At 48.6% G+C, this 12,486-nt stretch overlaps 1 protein-coding gene across 1 annotated transcript in view; it reads left to right on the top strand.

Moving 5' to 3' along the window:
- Positions 1-3,073: 3,073 nt before the first annotated feature.
- The window catches only part of FCHSD1 (FCH and double SH3 domains 1), a 288,678-nt gene continuing 279,265 nt past the window's right edge, over positions 3,074-12,486 (top strand). The window contains exon 1 of the mRNA XM_085617778.1: positions 3,074-3,233. Coding sequence (XP_085473904.1) covers positions 3,213-3,233 — 21 coding nt within the window. The 5' untranslated portion in view covers positions 3,074-3,212. The remainder of the gene's footprint in view (positions 3,234-12,486) is intronic.

Consider the following 12,486-nt stretch of genomic DNA (forward strand, 5'->3'; position numbering starts at 1 on the left):
AGGACTGTGAAGAGGACATTGACCCCTCATTGTCGGAAAAATAGTTGTCAATAGCTTTAATTAGCTCTTTACGAATCTTGGGGTTACGAAGATACCAAGGGTTAATTGGGGCCAATCTACCAACTCCACCCACACTTACGAGCAGGTGAACCCAGACAGGCAAGTGGTCAGAGATACCTCTAGCTAAGTGTTTAATTTCATTGATATATGTGGCATGCGCGACTGGCACAAGACAATAGTCTAGACGGGAGAGACTGTTGTGAGCCCCGGAGTGAAAGGTGTGCTGAACCTGATCTGGATGATATACTCTCCAGCCATCGACCAGTCCCATCGCCTCAAGGAAGTCTGGAAGCCAACGGGCAGACGGTCTCACCTCTCGAGGGGGATATCTATCCAATGTACCCGAGACCACTGCATTAAAGTCCCTCCCCCAGGACCAGAAGCCCATCCGGAATAGTGAGCAAGGCCGCGCCAAAATCGGCAAATGTTGTACCCTGTAAGCCCGGGGGAACATAAACAGACATAAAGGTGATGAGCCGGCCCTCCCACATCCTGGATATACCGACATATCTGCCTCTATCATCCACCCATGTGGAGTCAACTGCCAATCATAGTGATAATGTTGAAGCAAAAGAGCTTGTGAGGAAGTTTATCACAGCTGCATAACCCAGACCGCTGCACACTGACACTGCAGGGATGGCCTTGTAGCTGAGCAGTAACTCTCACACTACAGCTCTCGGCTCCTCTCCGGCAAGCTGTGCTCTTTGAAGTTGTTGTAGGGCTGCTGGCACCATCTTGACAGGCAGCCTTTCTGCTGTGGTGTCTCTCTCCCACATCAGGTAAGGGATGCAGTCACAACCCGCCTATTCTCCAGGACGGGGACAAACGACGTGGCTGAAGGGTTTCAATGGTAAGTGTGAAATTCAAATCCCTCCGTCCGGTCGACTATGTCCACATGGGCTGAAGGGGGCAGCTGCAGGTAGGGAGAACAACCTGTGCCCAGTCGGCTCCCCCTACACAAACTCGCAGCTCAGACCAACGTAAGTGTCATGCATGGCGGGTCTATTGGCAGGCACCAAGGGGAAAATGCTAAGTATTGTTTTCATATACATTGCCACCACACATAATGAAAAGCGACGGCATGCCAAAACTAGCTCTGCATGACGATTGCACAGGACCAGTAACAAGAGGACGAGGCATTTGTTAATCGTCATTCAGCATTCCCGAAGCTAATGGCCCTACCGGGAAACGCAGCTGAAATGAACTTTGTGCAGACTGAGTGTGACTCTTCTGCACATCGCTCAGGGCTTAACTTTTACTTGAAGGGGCTGAATTAAATTAGGAAGCAGATTAGTACAGTGACACTTACTTTGTGTCAACGAGCGCTATGAGGGTACGGGCGGGACCAGCAGCGACAACTCCTCCTGGCTCTGACCCGGGTGGTCTGGGGCGGGCAGCGCCATGGTCCAGGACACTGACTAACTTGCACAACATTGCTCTTTATCACAGCTGCTGAGTACTGCACCATCACTCTCCTGCGGCTGCTGCAGTCCGGGTCAGTCTGCAGCATGATTACACCGGGCCGCCCCGTGGACGCTGCAGCGGGCGGTTACTGGCTCACACTGGGTCAGGCTACGCAGCCAAAGAACTTAAACTGTGGTGCGCTTGCACCACGGGTGACCAGGCCCGCCTATTGTTGATTGCTCAAAACAACATGGAAGGCTCTCGTGAGGTGACGTCGTTAGTCAAATTTAGTTTATGGCGGTATCGGGTGAAACATTGTAGCCACTGCTGCTAGCCCAGAGCTGAGCCAGCCCACATCCTGCCTCAAGCGGCACGCAGATGTCAGTGAAAGCTTTGCCTACTAGTGGATATGCGAAATAGCAGCGCTCAGGCAGGCAGCTGAGGCGCTATAAATGTGTGACAATGCATTTCAGTGTGGTGATGTGGACCACCACACCATGGCAGTGAGGCCAGGGGAGGGGGCCCCGTAAATTGGCGCACTTGCAAGATGGCACCTTTCATGCCGTGGCCGGACTGTGTCGCATTGCTGCGAGGCCCCAAGTTGGAGGGCTGACTGCGGGCCCTGGTCAGCGGTCAACACTGCCCATCCCCAGCGCCGGCCCTGGAGATTAAGGATATTGGGTTGTAATGCGGAGGCCGACCCGAACAGTCTCTCGCCAATTTCACTCTCCTCCACCTGAGTCATTCTATTCTACTGTATGGAGACTCGCCGCCAGCACCCAGGCTCCTAACTCCCTCACGCCAAACGTTTTCACTGCAACCAGGGTCAGACTGTTAAGATGGGCACTCAGGAAATGGCCGATGGCCGATAGCTGAGTTCTAGCCGTGGGCTGCTTTTATGGGCAACCTGGGGGATCTCCGTGCTGTTAGGATGCCGCCAGCGGCCCAGTGGGTGCTTGAGTGGCTTTTCTAGAGGTAGATGGGCAGAGGTATCACTCCTTTTCTCTCGCTGGGCCGGCCCATTTATGTATGCTCATTGAACGGGGGCAAAGGGCCTGAGCAGAAGTGGTCTCACTTGCATTCATGTGTGGCTCAGCAATGTGAACTAATCTGTGCATATTTTTTTTTATCTAAGTGAAGTTAATAAAACATGCCCCCACCCCCTTTCTTTCCATAAAACTTCGCTGAAGCAGTGTTTTGCGGAAATGCGACACGCAAATGTGGACCACTTTTTTGGGTGTGCCGAGGCCGATTTTTGATCCCAATCCAACCCTGACTGCTACCCTGCCTTCTCATCATGGCACCACCCGCTTGTCAAAAGCATGGATTCCGCTATTATCTCCTTAGTCAACTTAGAGGGAAAGGAGAACTGTTCCATGTAGGAGGCCAGCCTCAGGTGAATGAGCCAGAGGGAGGGGCAGAGTACAAATGATGGCGCAGGAATAAAGACGGCGAAACTCAATGAGATCTGGTTAGGCCAATGACACCTGTAAAGAGGTACAGGGGGGGCTCTCACACGATTATGTGGAAAATGCCATGCCAGAACCATGCTGGCCTTAGAGAGGAGGCGAGCTGAGGTACAGGAGGCCGGGCCGAGGTACTTGATGCCGCCCCGCGGGGGGCGGGGCTCCTCGGCCTAGAACGGGGGCGGTCCCGGGCTCCGGGACACTCAGTTCCGGACACTCGCTCCCCGGAGCAAACGTCGCAGCTGGAGCCTAGCGCTACGGCAGTGCCCGGGGGACAGCAACATGCAGCCTCCACCAAGAAAAGTAAGTCGCGAGGAGGCTCGGAATCGAGGGAGTGAGTGGACCTGCGAGAGTTTCGGGAAGAGAGAGGACGGGAGAGTTATCTCTTATCAGCTTAGAAAGACGCGAAGAGAGGTGTTCCAGGTGCAGTCCCAGTGCAGAGGCAGCGCGAGGGAGAGATAACACGGGCTCCTCTCTGCGGACGCAGGGAGCCCTTTCCCCAGCTCCAGAGTAAATACAGAGGCATGGATGTCCCCAGGGGGAGAGAGCTGTCACAGAGTGAAGAGACTGGTTTCGTAGAGAGGGACGGAGGTACACTCCTTTCAAGCCCTTGGGTTTATTCTTCCAGGGGCAGAAAAGAGACCATCTCGAAAGCATTACATACACCTCTGAAGAATGACTCACGCCGATCATTGCATTGAGAGAGAGCTGATCTGGAAGAGGGGGCGGGGGAGCGCGAGAGGAGGATGAAGAGAGAGAGAGATACAGGGGCTATTAACACAGAGGCACTCTGATATTACCGACTCCCTGAACTGAACCGGTAACATTTTTAAAGCTGAAAATCCATTCCACGCGACTGATGGCTCCTGTCCCAGCTTGAACATTGGGACACATTTTGCACATCTAAGTCAGTGAGGAGAGACGCCTGTCCGTACCTGGGCTGTCCGCTGCTCTGACGACCCCCTGTCTTAGTTACAACAAGACGGAAGCGGACTTCTCCTTCCAGACAGACAGGGACAGCCCACCTGCAGAGGCTGCTGGAAGAGACAGTACTTATGTGCACCTGCCACACTGTACGGTGGTAGGCACAGGGGGCTTACATCTTCTTTCTACCCATTACAAATTAGGCAGTTGTTTCTTTCTGAAGTAAGCGCACAGAAGGAACAAACTTGTTCTGTGGTTAACAAGAAATTCGAGAATCTGTCAATGTTGTACACAATAGGAGAATAATTTTCCATCCAAATAAGAAAGTGGCAGTGCAAGGAAGGTCAGGCGGTGCCGCTTGATTTCACTAACTGAGATATATGTAGGAGTGTAAAAATTTTGGATCAGGAGGGTAATTCGAAGGAACCCTTATTTACTAAGATATGTCAGTGTTAGTTAATGTTCTGCCTATTTCTTTAATGGGTTCGAGAGGCTCGGCCTGTTTCCTAGGGTGGAGGCCGCCACCACTGTTACCCTCCATCTTACATTCGGTGGGTGTCCACCTCTGAGCATCCCATCCATACTTGTGTGTTTTTTTTCTCCGGATCGGTTTGCTATGTACAAAACTCTCAGGTATAGTTTTGATTGTTTTTGCGTTAGTATTATTGGGCAGCTGTGGTGCCTGGCCAGAGGACAGAATGGGCAGGAGAGGAGATGACCTTCCATGGCTCAGTGAGCTCTTTCTTTCAGCCTTGCTTTTGTGTTTAAGGTGTACAGAGAGCTTTTCTGCAACGTTTGAGAAGGTTTACAGAAAACTTTGCATAGTTTGCACCGGTTTTACTCTGGAACACCCGTATGAAAATTGTGACCCTTGCAGGTATTGATGTTACATATAAGAGAAAAATATAGTTCTTTGGAAGATAGGCTTGGTAAAAAAAGTGAGGGCTTCATTACAGTATCCCTTGTACTTTCATTAGGGCTGGTAATGGGGGTTAGTGGCCCATTGCCATTATGACTCTACAAAAGTGGGGTCTTTCGCCCGAAGACTACGCCTGCTCAAAGCAAGTCGAGCTCTTGAGTGAAAATCTAGGGGGAAGTGAGGAAGGACAAACCGTGGGAACCTGCACCGAAAGAACAGAATCCCCAGAAATTGCTCACTTCTAAGAGCCCTCAGAGTCCCACTTGTCATAGTGAGTAAGTCTGCTCCCGCCTCCGGTGTCTGTAACGCTTGGGGGCTGGGGAGAGTTCCCAGCCGGGGGCCTCAGAGTGAGGTCCTTAGTAGTGTGCTCCTTCTCATTGCCTTGTGTAGGGAAAGGCTTTGCTAAACGTGAACCTCCAGAGAAAGCTTCATTTTGCAGCATGGAATTGTGAAACAAAGCTGCAGGTAGAGAATCGTATCCCTGGGAGGTATGTGGTTTGACTTCGCTCCCTATACAGAGATACAACTTTGCATGGGGAAAGCAGACGTTCACAACCTTTTTAAGGGCAAAAGTCAGTGCCATTGCAATTTTGTGGGCAGAGAAATATCTTCCTACACTCCGAAGGCCTTTAGCCTGTACTTACTATCCTCCATCCTCACACTCCCTTACACACCCCTGTGTTGCTTGTTTGCTCGTTAAGACCCAAGAACTATTGGGCAGTGGTATTTCTTATAAACAACAGTAGATGTCAGGCCATCCAAATTGACCTCATTGTGGTGCGTTTCTAGGGATGTACGTCTGCCCTATCACTATTACTAAACTTCCTACAAGCCTGAGGGTGGCAAAGGGAGACATCTGAATGCAGGAGAGGCCCCCTCTCTCTTCTGTGCCTCAGGAGTTTGAGATTTCAATCCTAGGCACCAAGTCAACTTGAAATAAAGGCAATGGCTAAAATGTGCTGGGAACTGTGAGTCAGATACACATGGGGCCATTCAGCATTGAGCTACGCAGGACATTTGTTCAACTTCTCATGACGTGAAAAGGTTCTATCAAACCATTTTTGAAGAGCACTATCTACACCAACTCTGGTGAAAAACTACAGCTAGCATTCAAGTAAGCGCAAACATTGTACTGCATTTACCATAATGCTAAGAGGCAAACTGTGCTCTGGTGTGAGGCAGTGTGCTCTCATCCCACTTGTGTTTAAAAAGGCTCCCTTGAGCCAGCGAGCTGACGAGCTTTTGGGGATGCACCTGTGTGCCAGTGAGAGGTACTGAGAACTGAGAGGACTGTGGTAGCATTCTCAGCATCCCCTGTTGTAATTCATTTTTCTGATCTCTACTGATGAAGGATAAAATCTAGAAACACGTGTCTAGAGATGAACAGCACTATCTGCACCAACTGGTAAAAAACTACAGCTAATACTGGAGTAAGCGCATGCATTGTACTGCATGTACCATAATGTTATGGGGCGAACTGTGCTGTGAGGTGAGGCAGTGTGCTCCCATCCCTGTTCCATTTTTAGTAGTTGTTTCATCTTTCTTTTGTATTTTCCCCACAATGCACAAAACCAAGTATGGTATTGTATTGTATTTGCATTTGTATAGCGCTTATTACCCCATACGAGGCGTCAAAGCGCTTTTCGGCGAGTAGCACGCTACTCGGGGACCCATAGAGGATTAATGTTGAATTAGTATAGTGAAACATGCAAGTAAATTTTAAGTGGTGGATATGTTAGTCAGTTATTTGGATTCGGAAGGATAGCAAAAGGATAGAAGAGGAAAAAAGGTTTGTATTTATATAGCGCTTCTTACCCCTGATGTGTTGTCGAAGCGCTTTTTTTTGGCGAGTAGCACGCTACTCCGGAAGCCCATAAATGATTAGTGGTGAATTAGTATGGTGAAATATGAAAGTAATTTGAGTGGTGGATATTAGTCAGTTATTTGGAGTGAGAAGGATAGTGGAGGGATAGAAGGGAAATAAAGGCTTGCATTCATATAGCGCCTGTTACCCCTGATGGGGTGTTGAAGTGCATTTCTGGCGAGTAGCAGGCTACTGCGGAACCCATAAAGGATTAGTGTTGAAAATTTGTATTGTGAAATATGAAGTAATTTGAGTGGTGGCTATGTTAGTCAGTTATTTGGATTGAGAAGGTTGGGGAGGGGTAAAAAAGGGAGAAAGGTTTGCATTTATATAGCGCTTGTAACCCTGATGATGTGTAGAAACGCTTTGTTGGCGAGTAGCACACTACTCTGGCACCCATAAAGGATTAGTGGTGAATTAGTATAGTGGAATATGGAATTAGAGAAGTGAACATGTTAGTCTGTTATTTTGATTGTAAAGGATAGTGGAGGGATAGAAGAGTGAAGGATTTATGTTTTTTCGGTCATAGCAGTAGGAGGAGGCTTTTGGATGAGTAAAAAGGGTTTTTGGAGGGGAAAAGTCAAAGGGAAGAGTTTAGAAAGGTTTGTTGTGGGGGATCGGTATAGTAAAATAAGTGTCAGATGATGCAAGGAGGGGTAGAGTATGAAAGAGTCAAGAAAGGGTTATTTTGGAGGAAATAGTAGTGGTATGGGGTTTGGGATAAATGAGAGAGTGGGTGTAGAGGATGTAATGATAGATGTATAGGGTGAGAGATAGGGTAGTGCATTGGAAAGAGTAGTAGAAAGAAGTTTGAGATGAGTCAGAAAGTTGGGCTAGCTTTGAACAGCGCCTGACACTGATTCACAGACCTTTTTGTGGTCATGAGTCCAAGTTCAGAGAATAGGAATTTGAGTCACTTTCTGACCGTAAATCACACTAACGGCCTTGGAAAATAAACCATTACAGCAGATTATTCACTGTCATAAGTTCATGGTCAGGGCTGGGTACATAGGTGTGGCCAGGAGAGGAGCCCTGTGGGCAGCGAGAATGTGATGAACAACAACACACTCTTCCAGAATGTATCGTGCTCTCTTAAATATGTACTGCTTTTCAGACATAGGCTATACGTAGAGTTTACTGCTCCCGGGCGTTGACATATGCCCCTTCGTATTACTTCATCTTCATCACGCAAAGTGTTTCTCACCTCTGTCCTGTTCATTGTCCAAGTAAGAACTGTGACGAGGAGGCAATAGTCTGATTACTTCTAAATAATCTTCATGAACCAGGTCTTCCTCACCCAAGTCTTTTTCATGCTTTAAGGGTTCGGGGCTCCAAGGGGCTACAGGTGGGCTCTGTCCCTGTGTGTGGAGATGGGACAGAGCTCTTGGAACACCCGCTCAGAGTACAGGCGGACAGAGCACATCTCTGAGTGTGGAAGTGGTGGGCACTGAGCCCTTGGGGATGTTGAGGCATCTGTTCTATTTATGAGGGATACTGAAAGCGACGGGACCCATGCTGGGGTCCTCATGACGAGGCACGCGACGTAGACTCAGGTGCAGAGTGAGGGCGGACCAGCAGTGTCCTGGTACAGGAGGAAAGGATTGACACGTTACGCATGGGTTACACAATGAGATATAATAATGGACACATGTCCTTCTGAAGAAAAGCGAAAACCAGCGACTTCGAATGAGGGGGGCAAAGCGGCAGACACCTGACTCTCGGGTAGGAGTAAGTAGATTAAGTAGACATACAGTGCTCAAACATACACGAGTATGCACCGGAAACAAAGACGTTTCCCCCCGGACCCGCATTACGCTGAAGGAAAATACCTCCACCTTTCATAGGATGAAGTAACATTAAACAGACACTTCTCCGACACTTCCCCTAGGCATAGGATGAAGTAACATGAAACAGACACTTCTCCAGGCATAGGATGAAGTAACATGAAACAGACACTTCTCCGACACTTCCCCTAGGCATAGGATGAAGTAACATGAAACAGACACTTCTCCAGGCATAGGATGAAGTAACATGAAACAGACACTTCTCCAACACTTCCCCTAGGCATAGGATGAAGTAACATGAAACAGACACTTCTCCAGGCATAGGATGAAGTAACATGAAACAGACACTTCTCCGACACTTCCCCTAGGCATAGGATGAAGTAACATGAAACAGACACTTCTCCAGGCATAGGATGAAGTAACATGAAACAGACACTTCTCCGACACTTCCCCTAGGCATAGGATGAAGTAACATGAAACAGACACTTCTCCAGGCATAGGATGAAGTAACATGAAACAGACACTTCTCCAGGCATAGGATGAAGTAACATGAAACAGACACTTCTCCGACACTTCCCCTAGCCATATGATGAAGTAACATGAAACATACATGCATTATCCCAGGCATAGGGTGAAGTAACATGAATCAGAGAGACATCTCTCTCAAGTGTGGGATAAAGTAACATGGAACATACAGACGCCACTCTTTGGCAGAGATCAAGAAACATGAAACAGACAGGCACCTGTCCCAGAAATAGGTTCAAGTATCAGAAAACAGACGGACAACTCCAGGAATAGGAAGAAGTAATATTAAAGAGACATCTCTCCCAGTAATAAGAGGAATTACCATGAAACAAACGGATATCTCCATGCAAAGGATGAAATAACATGAAGCATATATCCCACTCATGCATAGGATGAAGGAACATGAAACAGAAAAACACCCCTATCAGTCTTTGGGAAGAAATATGGAAGAGTCAGACACTTCACTGGTGCACAGAATGAAGTAACATGATAAAGACAGGCATTTCTCTCAGGCATAGGTAGAAATATCAGGAAAGCCAGACACCTCCCTCTGAACTAGAAAGAAGTAGGATGAACTACAAGACACACCCCACACACCAGACAGGGGAAGAAGGAATTACAGATCCCACTCCAGAATCTTGAAGATGTGGAACTGTCCTCTGTATCTGCAGAAGGGGAGTGCGTCAGTAACAGACAGACACCCGCCCTCGAGGGAAGGAGGGGAAGTGGCCACAGGCCCTGCTGGGGGCCCCTCCAGGCTGAGGGGTGCCCCACATCCCCCTGATGTGAACCAGACACGGCCTGTCCTTTGTGCTGAGTGCTGTTCATTTCCTGTGACTGCACCGTAAACAAGACCTGTGCATAACTGATTGAAATGATGTCCAATTTTAGCCCAGCGGCTTTTACCTTTATAGACCTCTCGAGCCGGCGGGATGCAGCAGAACCTGGCGTGCCAGTCAGCGCTGAAGGACGTGTCCTCCGCAGAGGCAGCCTCGGAGCCGGCCTTGGGTCGGGGAGGGGGGGGGGGGGGCGGGGGGGGGGGAGGGACGTATCCTGAGAGGTCTGTGGACGTAATACCGCAGGCCGTTCACCTGTGGCCCGGGCAGTGCAGTGATTAGTCTAAACCCCAATCCCACCTATCGAAGTCTTTTATTGTTTATTTAGTGGTAGATTAACAGTATTAACAATAGATTAACAGTATAATACATTTGTCACAAGGAGTGGTGCAAAGCAAGCTATAACTCTCCCCAAAATAACAGGTTTGCTAGGCACCAAAAAAAGACAACATTCATAAAAATTACTATTTACTCGAAAATCTTGCCCCACCACAGTTAGAGGACGATATCTATAAACTTTTTTAAAATTGCGAAGTAACAATCAATCAATCAATCACATAATTTGTAAAGCGCACTACATACCCGTAGGGTTTCAAGGTGCTGGGAGGGGGGAAGCGGGGGGAGGTGCTGCTACTGGTCGAAGAGCCAGGTCTTGAGTTGTCTCCTGAAAGACAGCAGGTCTTCGGTTTGTCGCAGGTCGAGGGGGAGGGCGTTCTAGTTCTTGGCGGCGTGATGGGAGAAGGACCTGCCTCCGGAAGTGGTTCTCCGGATGCGTGGGACCGTGGCCAGGGCGTGGTCAGCGGAGCGGTGGTTCCTGTTGGGTACGTAGAAGGAGAGTCGACTGTTGAGATAGGCTGGGCCAGTTTTGTGGAGTGCTTTGTGTGCGTGGATCAGGAGTTTGAAGGAGATTCTTTTGTCGACGGGGAGCCAGTGCAGGTTCCTCAGGTGGGGGGTGATGTGGTCACGACGCGGGACGTCGAGGATCAGGCGTGCGGAGGCATTCTGGATTCTCTGTAGTCTGCTGATGAGCTTAGACGGGGCTCCGGCGTAGAGGGCATTTCCGTAGTCGAGTCTGCTGCTGACTAGGGCCTGGGTGACTGTTTTCTTCGTGCTGGTCGGAATCTATCTGTAGATCTTGCGGAGCATGCGGAGGGTGTAGAAGCAGGTGGAGGAGACTGCGTTGACTTGTTTGGTCATGGAGAGTTTCGAGTCGAGGATGACTCCCAGGTTGCGTGCATGGTCGGTGGGGGCCGGGGGGGATCCCAGTGAAGTGGGCCACCAAGAGTCGTCCCATGCAGAGGGGTTGGATCCGAGGATGAGGACTTGCGTCTTGTCTGTGTTCAGTTTGAGGCGGCTGTCCTCCATCCAGTCGGCGACGGCCTTCATTCCCTGGTGGAGGTTGGATTTGACGGTGAAGGGGTCCTTTGTGAGGGAGAGGATCAGCTGAGTGTCGTTGGCGTATTAGATTATGTTGAGGTCGTGCTGTCGGGCGATGCGTGCTAGAGGTGCCATGTAGACGTTGAACAGTGTCGGGTTGAGGGAGGATCCTTGAGGGACGCCACAGATGATCTTGGAGGCCTCGGAACGGAACGGGGGGAGGCGGACTCTCTGCGTTCTGCCAGAGAGCTAGGAGGTGGTCCAGTCCAGGGCCTTGTTACGGATCCCTGCGTCAATAATCTAGAAATAGTTCAAAGGCATGACGTTAAAGGTCTTAATTCATTAAAAAAAGATACTTGATCGGTTAGTTGTACACATATAAAGTGCAAAGTGAAGAAATGCAATAAAGCCGCAGAACTGTTAAGGGCACAATTTTAACCTGCTCAAAATAAGCAGGGAAAGCTTTAACCGCATAGTCAAAATGTAGTCACTTTAAAGCAGTCGGGCACAGTGCAATGTAAAATGTGGAAAACTGCTTAAAAAGTACAAAAGAGCAATACAAAAATAGCTCGAAGCAGCTACCAGAGATAAAATCGCAATACCAACAAAAACCTATTTTAGTCTGTGCTCACATATCATTATCCCCCGCTGTACAGCGGTAAATAACAGCACAACTGCTCAAATTTATTGGTTTGGTTAATTCTCTTGGCATACATATATTCTACTTTCCGTACCCTGCTCATTTTGGTTTGTCATTGGCAAAACGATGGGCATCTTGAAGATTACCAGCACTGTAAAATGAGTGACTTAGCAACTGAAGCAGAGATTGAGATGAACTTCGCGTGAGAGCTTCAGCGTCAGTCAGTACCCCAAAAAGTGCCACTAATAAGCCTGGCTCCTCCTTTTAGATACTCTTAGAGATAAAAAAAACAAAAAGTACATATCTGGTGCCAAAACAAATACAGTGCTGTACAAGTAAAAAAAAAATGTGCCCTATCTACCTGTGCAATTATGGTGCATCTAAAGCAAAGCAATAGTAAACGCAAAAGCCACGGTTCAGTCATTCACATAGCCAGGCTGGTTGAGCGCCTGTTGCAAAAACCTTTGTCCAACCTGGAAGTCTATGGGCAAATCACCAAAGGCCAAATCAGCTCTTCCTCCTTCCGATGACAAAAGAAGACGTGCCATTGAGTTGAAGAATTATCTCACCAATAGTTTTAGCACCATAGTGCTGCAGTCGAGTGCTGTGAACTCTACACGTGATCTTGCATTATTTGGGGAGAATGTCTGCATTGTCAGCATTCCGTCCATCATTTGTTTGTTGTAA

Source organism: Triturus cristatus, chromosome 7 (genome assembly GCF_964204655.1).
Source record: "Triturus cristatus chromosome 7, aTriCri1.1, whole genome shotgun sequence".
NCBI lineage: Eukaryota > Metazoa > Chordata > Amphibia > Caudata > Salamandridae > Triturus > Triturus cristatus.